The 19139-nt window shown below is 41.1% G+C and overlaps 2 protein-coding genes and 1 long non-coding RNA gene across 3 annotated transcripts; 2 read left to right on the top strand and 1 right to left on the bottom strand.

Annotated features, from left to right (window-relative positions):
• The first annotated feature begins 4561 nt into the window (after positions 1-4561).
• Positions 4562-9333, top strand: LOC119724323 (lectin L6-like). Its single transcript, XM_038195318.1, has 3 exons — positions 4562-4721; positions 5915-5986; positions 8216-9333. The coding sequence occupies exons 2-3, from the start codon at positions 5967-5969 to the stop codon at positions 9027-9029; spliced, it is 834 nt and encodes a 277-aa protein (XP_038051246.1). The 5' UTR covers positions 4562-4721; positions 5915-5966; the 3' UTR covers positions 9030-9333.
• A 1055-nt stretch (positions 9334-10388) lies between these two features.
• Positions 10389-15210, bottom strand: LOC119724325. The gene is made up of 5 exons (XR_005270635.1): positions 15076-15210; positions 12931-13005; positions 12420-12482; positions 11354-11436; positions 10389-10550 (listed from the first exon to the last, which is right to left on the bottom strand). It is a non-coding gene; the product is annotated as an uncharacterized LOC119724325 (long non-coding RNA).
• On the top strand, positions 14973-18824 carry LOC119724324. Its single transcript, XM_038195319.1, has 5 exons — positions 14973-15305; positions 15804-15967; positions 16548-16626; positions 17274-17465; positions 17939-18824. The coding sequence occupies exons 1-5, from the start codon at positions 15200-15202 to the stop codon at positions 18175-18177; spliced, it is 780 nt and encodes a 259-aa protein (XP_038051247.1). The 5' UTR covers positions 14973-15199; the 3' UTR covers positions 18178-18824.
• Positions 18825-19139: the final 315 nt, after the last annotated feature.

The raw sequence follows: 19139 nt of genomic DNA, 5'->3' as shown, positions 1-19139 counted from the left end.
TAAAAGCATGAAAAAAAATGTGTTTTGTGGTTTTTTTTTGTCTGACCGTTTTGTTTCACGTTCTTTCAGCGCCATCCTCGGCCCAACTTGTAAGCTTGTTTACTACATTGTAATAACAAAGAAAACCCTTGCTCTTAATAGTGTCAAGATTTTCCCGACGTTTATAGAGCAGTGTCTGTCATCTTGTAGCACTAAACGTTTAGTTGAAGAAAAACCCTACCACCATTTATTGATTACTGCAAGTAATGTCATCCGTTTCCGCAAGTTGCATTCTCCTGTGGTAAAAGAGACCAGACAAAAAATCACGGTAAACTTTCGCTTGAAAAGTGTTTCTGTACGAGTGTTCTGATGTTGAATAAAGCCAAGAAGAAGTAAGAACCATTAGTGTTATTAATTCTAAACTATAAATCATCCAGCGAGGGCAGAACAATCGACATAGCTGGTGTTGGATTCAGGCTATTGACCCCCCCCCCCCCGACAGAGGGCCTTACTGACATGTCAGGGGCAAATCCAGGAATTTTTGCAGGGGGGGGGGGGGGTCATCAGCAAATCATTGCTGAAATGTAGACAGAGTTTGTTTTTGTCCGGACACTTGGCCTCCGTAAAATCAATAGGTGGTGGGGGGGGGGGGGAATGGGGGGCTCATACCATACTTCCAATGGGGGCGCTGTTCAAATCCGACGATTATTAATACCATAATGACCCCCTAAACAAGCTGGCTCTGTCTGAATTTTGTGCACAGACGGACATAATTACCAGTATATTTTTGGGGGGCGTCAGAGCGTGGGGGGGGGGGGGGGGGTTGTATTATTTTTAATGTATTTCTATGAATGTTTTTGACCCCCCCTACATGTAATGCATTTTAACTGCCTTCCTATACACAGTCTATTCTATATTGTTTTGCCCCAGTAAGTCGGAAAGAATGATGTGCCTATAAAACTGTGATGATGCATATATGTGGAATAACAAACGAAAGGTGATTCAAATGGGTATTATACGAGCACTATACTTGTCAACTGAAAAACAAAAAAGAAGAACTATTCCGGTTCTATTTCAATGTTCTACTTTTTCAGACAAATTGGTGGTCCCTTCCAATATCCGATTTATTCAAAACTGTTCGACAAGTTCAGAACTAGCCAGCAACTATATTCCTAGGTTCAGAACTATCATATCCAATTTATGTATGTTAAAACTACCATAGTCAAATTCGCCTAATCGTTTGTGTTGTATAATAGCGAATATGTGGTATGGAAAAATAAATCGCAGGCGGCGCATGGCGGAGATCAGAGGTCCGGAAGCTCAAAGACAAAATGGCACATTTACCTTGTACTTTGTCTGGTATATTCTCAATTTATCATTTTTTTCGAGGGTGGGCGGGGGACGTTAACTCACCCCACCCCATTGACACCCCTGCAGACGCCCATTTGGTTAAGTGTGTATTCAATTAATAGCAAATATGAGTTCAAGTTCACACCTCTTTTTCTCCCTTCTTCTTGTTTTTGTGTTGCTTTTTGCTTTTCGGGGGGGGGGGGGGGGGCCTTGCCCCATCCTGGCGACGCCCATGGCCGGCCAAGAGTGTAGACAGCAGGGTTTGACCTAACTAGCCCGCGGGCTTTTTCACTAGAGTGTCTCATAAACAACAATGTGCATACATGTAAAACGTGTATATAGCCTGAAAGTTGACACCTGGTGGCGCGCTTCAGGGCCCCTCGAAAAGGAACTAAGGTTTTTGACATTAGGTTTGGTATATTGATTTCTTAGAAAATCACCCTCGCAATTTTATGGAAACAGAAAAATCGCATGACGTGAAAGAGAAATATCGTGCAAAAATTGACCTCTCACTTCCGAAAACTTCCGTGTGCACTCGATGTGAACTCGATCACTCGTTCAAGCATGAAAATTTATGAAATAATTTTGTAGCAGACAATTTTTTTTTAACAAACTTGAAGGATTTAGTTTCATTCACAGGCAAATTTAAAGTGACAGTTGATAGGAACTGTATTAAAAAGTGATCTAAACAAGCCTGAAAAAAAATCTAATATCCATCTGATGTATATTGGTAAATCTTCGCGTCGTTACCATTTTCGTTCTCACGCAAGTACGCGATGTGAAAAAAACCCGTTATCGAACAAGGAGATCTAGGTACAAAAATAGGCCTCCTATTTTGTCAGTGTTTTTAATAAACAGATATTATCAGGTAACCACTTAAAACAGTTGATAAAACTATACACAAATTGATACAGGTTTGACTTCTGAATTCAATGATTTATTTCTTCCTGTCCAAGTCTTTGCCCCATATTTTTTTGACTCGCCAGCCGGGCTACTTAAGTACTTAGTAATGAAAGGTTTTGCGGAAACACCATGTGCAAATAATTAAGAGAATGGTTCTGAAAAGAACCAGAGGTATAAACTCGACGTTCCGGTCAGTATGCTCTGACCGTCTTCAGGAGAATGCCTAAACTCTAAGAAGGAAAACACCTATGTAGCAGAAGCGAAAGCGATGAAGTGTGAAGTTAGTTTGACTAGTTTGACTAGCCCGTCGCTGTTTTGATCAGCATTTGGCTAGCGGGCTACCCCTAATTTCGAACCCTGAGACAGATGGAACAAAATAAGCTTACTATATCTAGTTACTTCTCGTGTCCACAAACGACACTGCATTTGTTTTTTGATTATCAAAAGCAAATAGTGGATCATGTAGTCAAATCGATACGATTATAACAAGGCCAAGAGAGGGTGGTGTGACAATGTAACATCTGTCTAGAATAAAACCCACGTTACTGGGTTTCGATTCAAGACATGCGACACCAAAATAATTTATTTACTAACAGGATGGTCGTGAGCGCATGGCGTGGACGTCATGAGCGTAATACGTCATCGACATGAATAATTCATTGCGTGAGTTTTAACCAATCGTATTTCTAGCTCAAGGTTGCTTGGTAACTCCTTGCGCACGATAATAAACGTGCACCCTCACGTGTTTGACCCAGGTCACCGGATTAGAAACATTCGTCCAATGGGAGCGCAATATTATGGATGTCACCAGCACGCGTTTAATGGGCGATGTAGACGAGCTCACCTCGACTCCAATGTATTCATTTAAGATTAATTGGAACTACCATGAATTCTTTTTTATTCGATTCCATTGTAATATTGGGAGGAGGGGGGAACTCGCACAAAAACAAAACTATAAACTAAAAAATATAATACTAAACTTTATACTAAAATATAAACAAAAAGGGAAAGTTTGTGAGGAACTGCATTAATAGTGGAGACACTATACACATTATTTTGTAGTTTCAAACAAAACGACACATTATAGAATTTGTGTACTCAACTTCAACTAGTTCAAGACTTAAGAAAGCAACTAAAATGAGGTATCGAAAACAAGAATCGAAATCCGGACTACACTCAAAAACTAACACACACCAATCTAAAGTAAAACCAGATTTAGAAAAAAAAATATTTTAAAACCAACAGAACAAACACTGAATACCAATAAAGTGTGAAATAAAAGACCTTATTATATTTTGGCTTGAAAAAAAAAAAACAATGACTCTGCAGCAGACAGGACTGTATGGGCAGGACGAGAGGGTACAAAGGTACCGTAGGCTTCTCTGCTGGTGTCGTAATGAACGTGGCGTGGTGCGTGGGTATAATGCGGCAAAAGGAACAGATGGGGAACCACTACTTAACGAAACACAGCTAAATTACCAGGAGGAACACTACTATTTAGGTGATTGAAGAAAACAAAAACAAATGTGAGTGATTTCTGGCACTATATAGCACTGCCTTAACCCTGAAAGGGCCGGGTTATTTTGACCATCTCTCAGCCGGGTAGGGGGCGGATTTCGCCCCCCCCCCTAAGATCTCTGCCATCGAGTGACAAACAATTTTGAAAGTCGGTACATGCATAGAGCATTTCATCATAAACATACCCAAGAAATTTCATGACTATAGGTCAAAGGGTTTTGGAATTACGGCTAATTAATTATTCATATGTTTGAATGGTTGTTCTGCTCTGTGTACACGACGTTTAATAAAAAAATTAAGTTATCACGGCGCGTAGCGCCGGAAAATTTTTCTCTGCGCGGCAACCCGTCGTCCGATTTTTATGTTTTTGGTATCAAAAGATGCGCAAGGCTCGAGGCTAAAAAGTCATAACAGCTCGGGTCGCGAATTTTTTTTTAAGGCAATCGCGGAAAAAGTTGAGGGGGGGGGGCGGATTCCGCTCCCCGGCTTTTTTAGGGTTAATGATCAACTCCCCGTCACCCATATACGCAAAACTTCGGATGTTGAAATAACAAGCAAGGTAAGAGTATAATTCACTCAATTTCTGAAGGTTGTGCTTTACGGACAGGAACCGCCGTCTTGTTTCAGTGAAACTGAAATTACATATCAATGTAATTCCATCACCACATCTCAAGAGACAAAAACCAACAAACATAAAACGGCGCCAGATGCAACGTCGATATTTCGTTACCAAAAAAAAAAGGAGAGGAGGGTTAGGGCTAATCATCACAGAGATCTATACGTTTGTCATTGCCGGTTCCTCGGTGCATCAAAGCAACGAATGACTTCTTGCTTACCAACCAAAATGACGACTGTAGGTTATATTAACGCCTCCAACTTCGGTCTGAACACCACTCCCAAGACTGCAGTGCAGTAAGAAGCACCAGACATCACCAGACATCCGAGTCAGCGATAGCGCAGCATTATCGGTGGTGAGTGAGACTTTCTCATTTCGGTGTAAAACGTTTGCAGAGACAGTTGGAAAATTAAGCCAAATGTAATAATGTTATTTTATCTCATTCATTTGAGTTGTTTAACTAAAAAAAATTAGGCCTGATGTTTCGGTCTTAACAAGACCGTGACCTGCTTCAGACTGACAGTGGTACAAGAAACATTTACGTAGGGGACACACAGGGGTGGAAGGAGAACACAAATTGAGGGATTAAACACGAAGAGGGCGTGGACCAAGGGAGTGTGGCAGTAGGTGAAGATCAAAGGGAGGGGCAGGAAGGAACAAGGGGAGGGGGTTGAGAAGGGAGGGAAGTGTGAGATGAATAGGTGTGTAAAAGGAGGGATTGTTCTGCAGGAGAAGGAACTAAGGGATGTGGCACAGGGTAATAAGGCCAAAAAAAAATTATGAATGGCGACAAAAAAAACCTCTTCTTAGGCCAAAAAAAAAAAGTCTCCGGTTTCTGGTATGGAGCTTGCCCAAAAAGTGATGCGGCGACGCGGCTTTTTTTTTTACCTGATTTTTTTGCTTCAAATGTCGGCTGATGACTGCAAATGGTGTCCGACTAAACTAAGTGCAAATAATATATGGGAGTCCAGAGAGGCCACATAAAGCTTATTCTCGACCATAACTCCATCTAAAAACACGTTACAATTGTGCAGCAGCAGGATTCCAGTCAAAACAGTGAGTTTGGCGGTTTTGAGACATCATCTTTCATTGAAAAAAAACCTTTTTCATTTTGCCGACGCGCATGGCTACGGCGACGCGCGCGCATACCAGAAACCGGAGACTTTTTTTTTTTGGCCTAAGAAGAGGTTTTTTTTGTCGCCATTCATAATTTTTTTTTTTAATTCAACATCGAGAAACATACGCTTGATAATAAGTGTTCTCCTCGTCCTGTTCAATATTATTTACAGTCATGTATACTTTTGTTTTAATTCTTAACGCCGAATATTAAATTCGTATTCGTATAATGTAGTTTAACGGGAAAAGGTATGAACCGTAGTATGGACCGGCCTTCATGATTAAAAAATTATGTTTGTGGTTGCCCAAATGACATGATGTCTATAATGTTTTGTGTGTAAAGTTCACCTCTACGTAAACTACGTTCACCATGTCCTCAATTCAAGCAAAGCTATGGCCTATCCAAAAAGTTCTTAACATTTTGCTCAACAGGTCTACTGGATCACATTGTCTGCAGTTACCTCGATTCAACACCGTCTTAAAGATGGTCTTCAAGTATCATTGGTAAGTTTCACCATGTTACAGCTTTTTGTATTTCTCCAAAATTCATGCTAAACTTGTGATAAAACAAAAACTTAATGTACAGCCAATGTGACATTGGCTGTACAGTAAGTTTTTGTTTTATCATTATTCGTACCAAAATGACATCGCCTATTTAAAATGCAATAATTTCAAACCTACGTGCGTCAGCCTCGTTGGTCCACTAGCCCTGTTTATCGTTTGATATCATGACAACAATGCGTATTGCAAGCATACCAGGAAGGCAGTATCGAATGAGAGCCGAACACTGGTTCTCGGTTTTTCTTTTAAGTCATTTCATTTGAGAGGGAATCAGTCTAGCCTTGACGAATGCTGTCTAGCCAAGCTTTTTACCTGAACAAACGGTCCGATCCGGCAGACGTACGTATACAGGTTGTTGTCAGTACATGTACATATGTAAATGTACATTACAGCGCACGTTGCCGACCGGTACGCATACAGTACCTATGTGCGTACCATACGTACGTACTACGTACACCCCATGCGGTAACCACTACGCGGCCTCATGAGGCGATCTTCCACGGCATGGTTACTGTAATACTGTACGTCCGGCCGGCCGTGTAGAGTGCGGATTTGTGTCTGGGGACGGCGCGGGGTGTATCCACTGATCTCTATATAAAGACTGGATAGCTAATAAAGAGCCGCACAATGTACGAATTTGACGACATATCGTCGCTTTGCTCACGAAGTGACAAAAACCTCAAAATTTGACAAAAGTTCATTCTGAGATAATCGCATTTGAAGTTATTCATTTTTTCAAAGGACATTTTCGACCATTTTGCAGTAACAGAATTCGGAAATGTTTACATTGTCCGATAGGATATGATTTGCTCTTTGTTAGTTCATAGTTGTTTGTTAAAAATAGTTCGTAATTAAACAGTAATTCATTAATAAAACTTTTTTGCACTTCGTGAGAACATCAGAACTTTGGCTCCCATATTTTGCCAATTACTTTGTACACAGTTTTTGTCACTTCGTGGGATCATGAATCTTTTTTTCGACGCAACAAACTTGTTACTTTTGCGCGTCACGACAGTTGAGCGCGCGCGCGTCTGTTCTTTTTCAACATCGTTCGCCCGCGCGTGTATGCTTCCATCCTGCCGCGAATAGACCATTGTATAATTTCTGGCCCTGCTCACGAGGTGACTTTTTGTCACTTCGTGAGAACATTTTACACTTTTTTACACTTTGTGAAAATGAAAATCACCGATTTCAGGCTTTTTGTCAATTGTTTGTTTACAATAATTAAGAAAGTAAACAATATTTTGCCTTGAAACTTGGTCAAATTGTTCCTTGAGACAACTATAATAAAATGGCTAGTAAAACTCAAAATCGAATAATTATCGATTTTGGAGGTTTTTGTCACTTCGTGAGCAAAGCGACGATATAGGTGAGACCGGCTGGTGATCTACAAAGGACAAGTTGTCGTTTTTATAGACAGCATAATTTCTTTTGTAACGTCGCGGTTCACTTGACTTATATTTTGACCACCATCACTGACCAAGGTTAACTACAATTTTTCTTACGTCGTGGTTACTAAAATGCCGCAAATATAACTTTTTCGGCGTTTTGAAATAATAATCACTACGGAAATGTGTCCCTTTTAGAACATCATGTGTACGTGACCAAAATGCGCGTCAACTGTTGATACAACGCGCGCGTATTTACGCGTAGAACGTTCGTATTATACGCGGCCATCTTCGTGAGACCGGGGGCGAATGGTCAACATGCAAAGTCTACTGTGTGAATGTTGTATGCATATGAGCCATCCAGTCTTTATATAGAGATCAGAGGGGGGAACGCACAGCCAGGCAAAGCGGAGCTAGTTAGGGGCTGCGCGCGGCGTACGTGTGCCGCGGACCGTTTGTTCAGCTCAGATTTTAAAATAAACTTGGCTATGTAGACAGCATTGGTCAAGGCTAGAATCGGTCTAGGGATGAGCAAAATAATTGTTCCTTTGGAAACGTAACCATTCTCGTCTCCCACAAAAACGGGAAAGATTACCAAATGTTCCTCTTCGGCAAACATTTGGTCTGGTATTGACCACAGGTGTTTAGATCACGCAAGGCGTGATGGGAACCAACATGGCGCGGCAGGATCGTACCCATGGAAAAGAGGTTGTCATTGGAGTCGAGGCTCATGTATGCACCCAAGACGTTTAGAGGTGTTTTGTTTTTCTTTTTCCGCCTTCAGTTTGGTGTGGGCCCTCTGCATCATCACTGAGGCTCTTGGGCAAACTTGCCAGCCGGCGACCACGGCATGGAGTCGCCTCCCTGGAGCCTTGAAGCACGTATCAGTGGGTCTTTCAGGAGTATGGGGCGTCAACGTTCACGACAACATCTACTACAGAGGCAACTCGTACGGTGAGGAAGAGAGCGCAACCTGTGCGGCCTGGCAACAAATCGGTGGGGCTCTAAAACAGCTTGACGTGGGGAAGAACGTAGTGTGGGGCGTTAACTCAAACGATAACATCTATTATAGACAAGGCATATCCGCGACTAATCCAACTGGTACGGGATGGGCACAGGTGTCTGGGGCCTTGAAACACGTCAGTGTTAGTCAAAATGGGCATGTTTGGGGGGTTAACGTGAATGACAACATCTATCACCGCATTGGGGCAAGCAACTGCAACCAGGGCGGGGACTCTTGGAGGCAGATTGGAGGGGCATTGAAGCAGATCTCGGTGGGTAACTCCGGGGTGTGGGGTGTGAATGCGGGCGATAATATCTACCACAGGGTGGGTACTTACGGTGACCTGCCCTCTGACCCAGACGGCACTGGGTGGAGACAGGTCTCAGGCGCGCTCAAGTATATCAGTTCGGCTGACATGGTGTACGGGGTTAACTCGGGGGATGCGATCTACTATCGAGGGGGTGTGACGCCCGCCACACCCTGGGGTAGCACTTGGCATCAGATCGGAGGGGCCGCGAAGCAAGTTGAGTCTCTGTCGTGCCTGGTGTGGGTAGTCAACTCCAGCGACAATATTTGGAAAAAGAAAACTGACTAAAAGGGATTCTCGATCAGGAAGGCAAACGTACGACACGCACTGCAATTCAAACAGCAGTGTCAATTTGACACCGGTGGTATCTATATAGGACTACCGGTGTTCAATTTACACTGCAGTTTTGCAGTGAAAACGGTACTGGTTTGAGACCTGGTTAATTGACAAACACTTGAAATTAATAAATGCATGAGTTTTATCTTCTGCTAAGATTATACTTTAATTAGATCTATACATCTGGGTTATGTGTCTTTCAAGAAACAAAATCATGGTTTAAAGGGAATATACAACATTTGCAAACATCAAAAAACAAAACTGCCAAATTATTATGAAATACCTCGTTGGACTGTTAGTGAATGACAGTCTAAAGCATCCTATAAAATCATGGCAGCTGGTGTGCTGACATATTCAATAAAAGAGTCATTTTTGTATCAATTTCCAACGCTGGTCGGCCGACCAGCGTTTGAAAAAAAACCTGGCTTTTTTTCAAATGCTGCTCCCAATTTACCATATTTAGTTAGTCTGAATTTTGTTTGCAATCGATTACACATCTTTGGTACAAGCCTAGTAGACTGGTTCCTTGACCAAATTCAATTCCCCGACGTCTACAAATTGCTCCTTTGCAATTTAAGCGGGGTCAAAAAAAAACTTCAAACAAGTCAGTGTAACAATATTTGCTATGAAATATACTTATCCCCCAAATCCATCTATTTCTGAAAAATAATTACAGGAAAGACAAATGATGTAAATTCCCTTTAAATTTTGCTGAACCTTGTCCAATGTTAACAATACTGAACTGACATTCACTGTGGGGCGATTTCTAATCATGTGGCACATTTTCTTTGATCATTGAAAAATAACGCGACCGCCTTAAGGAACGGCTAATTGGAATATTTTATGTGATTTTGCTTTTGGTATAACAGTTTCCTTTAATTATAATTCATACTTGTGTCGTATGGTGCGAAGTGCATTGACAATCTTAAACTAATTTATGGTAGATAACATAATCAAGGTTATGCAAAATTGCGCCTATTTTTTTCTGACTGAAACAGATGAAAAGTGGTACTTGAACTGAGAAACCATTACGGGAGACCTAATTAATTGAAAGAGTTTACTGAAAGAATTCGTGACAAGCTTCAGTCGAGCCCAGAATTTGATTTCTTTATTGAATTTAAGCTTCTATTTATGTCGCTAATGTCTATATAGATTTAGTTATTTCCTTTCTGGACTATATGCATGAATAAATAAAATGAAACAATAAAAGCATGAAAAAAAATGTGTTTTGTGGGGTTTTTTTGTCTGACCGTTTTGTTTCACGTTCTTTCAGCGCCATCCGCGGCCCAACTTGTAAGCTTGTTCATTGTAATAACAAAGAAAACCCTTGCTCTCAATAGTGTCAAGATTTTGCCGACGTTTATAGAGCAGAGTCTGTCATCTTGTAGCACTAAACGTTTAGTTGAAGAAAACCCTACCACCATTTATTGATTACTGCAAGTAATGTCATCCGTTTCCGCAAGTTGCATTCTCCTGTGGTAAAAAGAGACCAGACAAAAATCACGGTAAACTTTCGCTTTAAAAGTGTTTCTGTACGAGAGTTCTGATGTTGAATAAAGCCAAGAAGAAGTAAGAACCATTAGTGTTATTAATTCTAAACTATAAATCATCCAGCTAGGGCAGAACAATTGACATAGCTGGTGTTGGATTCAGGCTATTGACCCCCCCCCCCCCCGACAGAGGGCCTTACTGACATGTCAGGGGCGGATCCAGGAATTTTTGCAGGGGGGGGGGGGGGAGGTCATCAGCAAATCATTGCTGAAATGTAGACAGAGTTTGTTTTGGTCCGGACACTTGGCCTCCGTAAAATCAATAGGTGGGGGGGGGGGGGGGGGGGGGGGGGGGGGGAATGGGGGCTCATACCATACTTCCAATGGGGGCGCTGTTCAAATCCGACGATTATTAATACTATATTGACCCCCTAAACAAGTTTGCTCTGTCCGAATTTTGTGCACAGACGGACATAATTACCAGTATATTTTGGGGGGCGTCAGAGCGGGGGGGGGGGGGGGGGGGGAAGGGGGTTCGCATTATTTTTTAAATGTATTTCTATGAATTTTTTTGAAACCCCCCCCCCCATCCGCGCCTGCAGGTTTGTCTATATTGAACAGCTTTCCTCGATGAGGGCGTCCTGACTGAAGGGTGTTACACATCTCTATCTATCGCTACATCTGATTTAAAATATCCAGACTGAAAATCGCAGGAATTGATACGTCATACGCACGTTTAGCACGCCCTCACAAAATCAAAATCTAAATCTTAGCCGAACTGCATACCTTGTGCGTTTACACACAACCAAAGGTTAAATCGCAGCGCTGACCAGGTGGACAACCTGTTAAATAGCATCGGGCCGTGGATACTAAATAGATTGAAACAAGAAAGAACAATGAACATTTATAGCAATATTTATATTTTGTATTAACGTCAAAGTCATTAAAAAACTTGGTCTTCGAGTGAAAACAATCAGGGGCGGATATAGATGTGAGGAAAGTGGTGGTTCATATAACAGGCGTGCCTTAAGCATGCGACACCCTGTTTGAGTGGGGGGGGGGGGGGGGGGTCCAGGGCTTGCCCCTGAACATTTTTAAATCTTTGATGTTTTCTCCTGCATTTTAAGGCCATCTTAAGAGTAATTTGAGAATACATTTTAAAAAAATAGTATTCATTTTCTTAATTTTGGACCCGCTTTTTACATGGTGCGTTTGTTTTCGTTTGAAGCAACAAAAGTGCTCAAAACCTAAAGACGGGTGTTTAACAACTAACCGTGATGAAGCGTTAGCTCAGTAAAGCTGTATATTTCAAGAAAACACATAACTCTGGATCTCAATTTCCATTCAAAAGTTGTCATGTTGTATAGCGTCACAAACCAAGTAAGTTTTTAACAATGATTTGGTCGGTATAATTTTATTTTTGATAGTAAAATGGTTTACTATATTTTTATTTAAGAGTGGAAGTGGTTTTGACTATGGCCAACGGTGAAAAAAACACTGCAAGGAGTAAAACTTCCACTCCTTCGGTATTAGAACAATATGGTGAACAAGTCTTTGAAAAAAAAATATCAAAATTGACTTTTTTTTTACTGGAGCTGGTTTTGAACCTGCGACCTGCGGATTACCGTTCCGCGGTGCTCTACCAACTGAGCTATCCAGCTCTAATTTGTCCTTGCTCAATTAGGGGGGCTAGTCAGAAGCCATAAACCCACGTTTACCATGTAGCCAAGGATCATGCCCAAAGTCACGATGCTAGAAGCAATAGCAATACTGTAAACTTAGGGAAGTCTTGAGAAAGTGTTGCTCTTTACAAAGCTATAGCAACAGAGATAAAATACAAATAAATACTTACTCTGGCGCTGTCCCAGGATATCAGTACGTTTTTCTTGCCTACGTCCCGATTCCTGCGGAGACTCTAAATGGGGAAAAATAAAGATGCCGTTTCCTCCTGTTGTTTGAAATGTTAGAACTGAACGTTATAGGACCTAATGCATGTCAATTTGTTTTACCACGATCAATCGAGGGTATATATTTCAGACAGCGACGATTTGTAAAACGCGGAGCGCCATTATCAGGAATTCATGCATGACAACATCTACAGCTAAATTGTGCGTTGCATTGCAAGCGGGAGACACTCTTGGGGTAATTCCTTTTAACTTTATATCAGGTTATCTGATCAATTATGTTGTGCTTATAACTTGTGTTACAAAAAGAACATATTTCCCAAAATATTTATACTAATGTCAGTCTTTACATTTCCCGCGTATTTGGACAACGGAACTTTACTTTTAACTATCATAATTATTGCCATAGAAATCATTATACATCTTTGAAAGTGGTGGCATGTTCGTTTCATCTATTACCTTTATTGAATGGTAAGCCGAGAACGCACCCCAAGCAAATTAGAAGAACCAAGCAGGTAAAGGCCTTCATCTTGTCTGAAACAAAAATAAGTCCGAGTTTGAACTTCTGAACAGCCTCAAATGATAATCTTGCAACATCTAAGACCGACTACATCATGTATACATACCGAGAATTTCTGTCTCGAAAACGATTGCGTATCTTGGATGCAAAATCTTCAGGATCGGTTGTTGTCAAAATGGTAACAGAAGCAGGAGTGTTATCGAGAGCAGTATGAATGTCGATTTTTATACCCTCCTGTCCTGCGTATGGGGTGGGGCATGTAACTTATTTGTGTGACTTGACTACGTCCATCCAATGGCAATCAAGGATCATTTGAATGATCGCCATAGTACTGTGATGGCTGGTACCGCTTCATGTTAATTAGACACGTGATCACAGTTACACTTGGCAGTGCCAGAATATTCTCGTCACCAAACGTTTTTGTCATCATTGCATTATAAGCCCTACCAGCAAAACATGCAAAGTGCCTGTTTCGACACCAATTTGAAATGAAGTTCGATATTAAAATACAACATCTGGTCCTAATTGATTGAGTGAATTATGATATTAACTATAAGAGTAAAACGAAGTGAACAAGTTCTATGTCGGAATAATAATTGACACAAAATCTACCGGGCTCCACATGGGTTGGCAGATGGGTGGGGACGAGGCGATATACAGCCCGTAGAGAACGCGGAAAGAAAAGAAAAAAAACAGCCTCCATACCAATTTGGAGCATCCCACCTCCTCAAAGAACACAAGACATTGGCCTTTGTGAGATATGGCGGCAACTGTGGACGTTGTTTCGTTTAGGTTAAATAGCGCCCTCATATTTTGGTTGCCATATCTCTAACAGCTAATGGAATTTCGCAAACTGCGATGAATAACCGCTAAATCTTGCTCGCATACCAGGTGAACAAATAATAGCAAAATTGCTAGAAAAGGAAACAAACTGGGCCACTGACCAACTACCTGAAGTCACGCAATACAACTCGGAATGTTACCGTACAGTTAACTTCATAGTTTGAACACATAATTAAATCTTATCTTATTGTCCATTCGCCAAGAAATGTTGATACAAACAAGCTATCGATATTTACTATAGGCTGCTTTTAGAGGGCACTTGTATGCCATATAGGTACGGGGAAATAAATTTGTGCAGAAAAAGTGATGAATTCTTAAAATTCAGGCTTTCGTTGGTTATCAATTTATGCATTCTAAAACATGAATACTGATCCAAAGGCATTAAGAGGATATAAGTTGAATATTATCTGGCAATTATAGTAAGACAATAATCTGAAACTAGAAAAGAATCTATGAATTATTAATTTGATCGTTGTTTTACCGAATGAACTATCGAACTTTAGTAGAAAAAGTTGTCTGCTAATACTTTTACGAGTCATGAGAAAACATAGGTTCGAGACACTTTGCTGACCCGCCCGGTAGTCAATGTGACTGCCCCACTACCTGCCCGGCCTCCCGCCCTGGCCCTGCAGTTGGACTGGATCATTTGCTTGTCCAGAAATCTTGACCATTAGGTGCAGCATGTGCCTTTCTAACAATGTGAAACACTGAACCGTAATTTAGTTTTTTATGCGCTGATGGCTAGGGACTGGTACAGGCTAACATTTGTTGTGGCGTCTGATCAAAAAACACTTGATTGTTTTTGTTTCAAAGTTATGATGCTGAATATGATACGAATAAAAACACGAAATTCAAAAAATTCTGGGAGGAAAGCAGTATGCATACGGCATACATGAAACCTTCAACACTCTAACGTGTCAGTGTACAAAAACACACCTTGAGTTGGGCATATGCGTTTTTGTAAAGAATCTTTTCAAAAGGTGGCCTAGCAAGCACTGCCGTGTTTTTTGTATAGCCGAATTATGCATTTATCAGTACAGAAAGCGTGACTTATTGCATTGGTGGGGGAAAAAATCTTACCAAAAGAGAACCGCTGATGCGTAATACGGACCCTGGTTATGTATTGTTAATCCTTAGCCACGACCTCGGTAGGCCTGGCTGGAAATATTTTTTTGAAAGGCCTATTATATAAATCCGTCTTTGGTTGATTCTGTCTGGGTCAAATTGTGTATTCTCCCCACCTTATGTTGGTGTCTGTACGTACTGTACGGTGAGACGGCACAACGCTTATACAACACTCGTTTGAAGATTTGCACCGTACCATCAGTCACCGAGTCTTGATCGGATTCCTGCCGAAGTAGAGTCATGGGTTCTCTTCGCAGTGTTACCCTCCTGTTGGTGTGCTTTGCGGCCGTGGGTGCGGACGAACCCACCCCGTGCTGCGTGCCCAAACGATACACCATCAAGTTAGGTGAGTTCGTGTTTCTGATTTTTGAGGTTACTCCCTAAAATTGGAATGATGGTTGCGTGCACATTGTGATCAGGCCGTGCATAGCGTCACTTCGGTGGTTCACAGGGTGAAGGCCTATTGACTTTTTTTTGGGGGGGGGGATTTTCTGAAGAGAAATAATTAGAAATGTTTCGCAGTCCCAACAAATTGCAAAGATTGAGCATCGTTGAAGTAAAAACAAACGACGTCAGGATCATACATTCTACATGCATTCCTTGATGGAAATGTACTTAAGAATGTTCTATTGATTTCTGCACAGTGGAGGATTTTGGAGGATTGAGGGAGGTAGAGCCCAGCCACTATTATTTTACATAATTATGGTTTTGATGTCACTTGAAACTTGGTAGGTACAAAGAGTGTGCCATTCGTTTCCTGCACAGTGGAGGATTTTGGAGGATTCTGCAAGCTCAAGCAATTAGGTTCAATATTTCTTGGTTCTTTTTTAATCTTGTGTGATAGTTGAGGTAACCAATGACTTGGTGGATGGCGTCGTCACCTCTCTGGAACAGAACGTGCATCAGGCTTATGACGCCACCAACGAGCTTCGGTCTGAGATACTGTGGCAGTACGACGCCGACACTGGAGTAACTGAGACCTCTAAGACCATCTATCTCTACCCACAGGTATACATGGGTCTTAATTTGCATCAAATGAGGGCGCTGTTGCGATTTTCTTTTTACCAACACAACAAATACCACTTTATAGTAACTGAAACAATTGAGAAGCTTATTCCAATCTTAAAATTTGTTTTTGTTTTACTCTAACATGTAAACTTAATATGTCCTGCGACTCACATCTCAATGGTATCGTTACATCATACTAATTTTCTAGTTTTGCCATCAATAATTGACCCCCCTGAAGCTTATGATTGAAGCCTTCACTGAGCCCCCACCCCGACAGTGCAGCAAAATTGTAATCATCGACAAACAAAATTATTTTCAATTTTGGTTTATTAAGAGGAAGTTTTACTTCAACAGTTTGCAACACAGTAGAGAGCGAAGCCAAATGATTTCGTTTGAAGCCTTAGACTGACCAGACTTGCATACTGCACGTCCACATGGTCAAGATGTACCACAAATATGTTGCTTTATAGTACTCTGACTTCTGTATCTTTGGTGCCTTAATAGAAATTTCACAGCCACACGAAATGGCTGAATCCAACATGGCGGCTAACTGCTTCATTTCCTTATACGTTGCTTGCAGGCTACGAAGTACGTGATCAAGGATGGCAAGTGCACCAAGGAAGCACTGACTGAAAAGTTCCTCGAGCTGTGTGTGCCACGTGAGTGAATCAAACTAAAAAAAAAACAAAGCAAAAAAGCGGGAAATGATAGACATTAATCGGTGACATTTGACTTCTAGGGTCGTCATTAAATCGGTGCATTTTTAAGACCTCTGCAGTTTGGATTACTAAATGCATGTTGCACATGGGCCCTATTGGGAATTTTTAAGGCCCTATTATCATATTTTATTGGCATTTTTATGATAGATTGCTTACGGTGGATTTAATTGTTCGTTCCCAATAACATCACTTTAAATCCAAAGAAGGACGTTCAAAACCTAACCTGTTGCACTTTCAGCTCAGTTGATAATATACTTTTCGAGAAAATAGTGAAAAACAACGCATACTTTTGATCATGGAAAACAATTTTGTCAATGATAGCACTAATCTTTCCAAAAATCAGTCAATAAAATTGACTGATCGTTAGAAATCACCTACATTAATGTTCTTGATTTTTTCTAAATGACAGCACGCCAGACGGAACAATTTCACGGGGTGGTTAATACAAGTACGATTTTTAATCCAAGTAATAAGCTTTTTGATAACAATACGGCAGGTGCTGCATATGCTTTTAAGGTCTGTACCTCGAAACATGTTCGCTTGATCCCAAAATATTCTTTCTTTTTGCACTAAATTCTTTCAAACAGAATCTGCCCATTTCGTGAATACTTTCACCTTCGGTCTGGGAGATTTTGCAAACAACTTGTTCTCACTGGCAGTACCGGCGCAGAGTTACGACAATGTATACGACTTTGTCGTCGGGACAGAGAATTGCATCCCGTATATCTTCTCGTCTCGGAGGGCGCCCCCTAGTGGCTCAGCAAGGGCTCCCTCTGCCGGTGAGTAACAGACTCTCCGTTTGGTCCGAGTAAAGCTGAATCTGTGATCTTATTCACGTGGAACATTGGGTTGTTCATGACTGTACTAAAAAGTATAATTAAGATGCTGGCTAACAATCCCAGCATGATTTACTATGGGAACCATACCCATCCTGGCAAATTCCAACACCATAGGCCTAATGGGAAACTGCATACACATATTTCTGACTTTGTTTCTGGAAGTGTGCCAACCCAATGTAAAAGACTGTCAGTTTAGGGTATACTGTAGGCCATACCCATCCTGACAGAGATTCCAACAAAACATGCCGTTAGGGTTTGATGGGTTGAGTTCTGCTATAGGGTAGTTATGAGTTTCAACACACTGTGGTCACTATGTTCATGTTTTGTGCAAATACCTTGCATTCCCTCAGTCATACATGGAGAAGTGTAATTATCACTTATTTAGAAACTAAACTTGTGTCTTGAATTTACAGGACCCGTATCCATTCCCCTTCCCTTCAACCAATCTCGCCTGGCCGTCGGTGCTGACGCCCCGCTGTCCGTCCGTTCCCAGTACTTCGACTACGAGGAAGGAATCGCAGACCCGTCCTTCTGGTTCAAGCCGCCGCCGGAATGCCAGAAGTTGCCCACCGACGAACAGAAGGCATCCGCTAAGAAAATGGCCGGTCGACTGATGGCAAAATTCAAAGGGAAGAATTTTGTTGCCATCTAAAGAGCCTCCCCGGCCCCAAACACTGTTTATTTTTGATATGAGTTTGCAAAAAGAAAAGGTAGTTTCTTTGTAGCAAAGCAAATTTAGAATTTTGCGATTTCAAATGATGAGTATATTCTCTATTCGGAGTAATGATTTAAGAAAATGATTTTATGATTTTCTTAAGGTTTGGAAGTCATTTTCTTTTCATTATCAAAGTACTGTACTTAAGAATGTAGTGAAATGGCATGAAAAGACGTTTTTGAAATACCTTCCCGTTTACCATTTTCATTTTGACTTGGAAATGTTTTCTTAGGCCTACCAGGTTATATAGACACCATTGAAAGTATAGGAAGCAATCGCAATCTTCTGTTATCAATATTTTGGAAATGCATTGCTGAAAGGACATAGTGCACTGTGATAACATACTAACTTCAAAGGAGGAAAATACCACTTCATTTTAAGATTTGAAACTTCAATACAATTTCACTCAACTTTCACCTATACCGATCTTACATCACAGTTGCTGTATACAACGTTTTTTTGCTTGTTGAAAACAAACCAAGTTTATAGGAACAAGTGACTTCGTGTATTCTGTTCAGGGTGATTGATGAATAAAGTAAACTGCAGCGTATTGTTTGTGCCTGTTTGTCAATTGGCTGAATGTTTTCCAAGGCTTGTTTGTAGTTATTTGGAGAGTCGTTCGTTGCGGATTGTTTTCGTTTTCCCCAATACGTGTTGATCAATGCTTCTATCAGTTGACTGCTGTGATGTGGAATATGACGTTTTGAACGCCCGAGGGGTCATAGCATCCGAGGCGATGCGCTGAGATTGCTAGGTGCCCCGGATGTGTTCAAAATGTCACGTCATATCCCACATCACAGCAGTCAACAATTGTTTTGTTATACCTCTGTCATGGATTATTTGGATTTTGATGTGAAAATCACGAAAACTAACAGCAGTAAACAAAGCAATCATGACAA

The sequence above is a fragment of the Patiria miniata genome, unplaced genomic scaffold, assembly GCF_015706575.1.
Source record: "Patiria miniata isolate m_02_andy unplaced genomic scaffold, ASM1570657v1 HiC_scaffold_18, whole genome shotgun sequence".
Classification (NCBI taxonomy): Eukaryota; Metazoa; Echinodermata; class Asteroidea; order Valvatida; family Asterinidae; genus Patiria; species Patiria miniata.
This window is presented reverse-complemented; position numbering and strand designations above follow the sequence as displayed.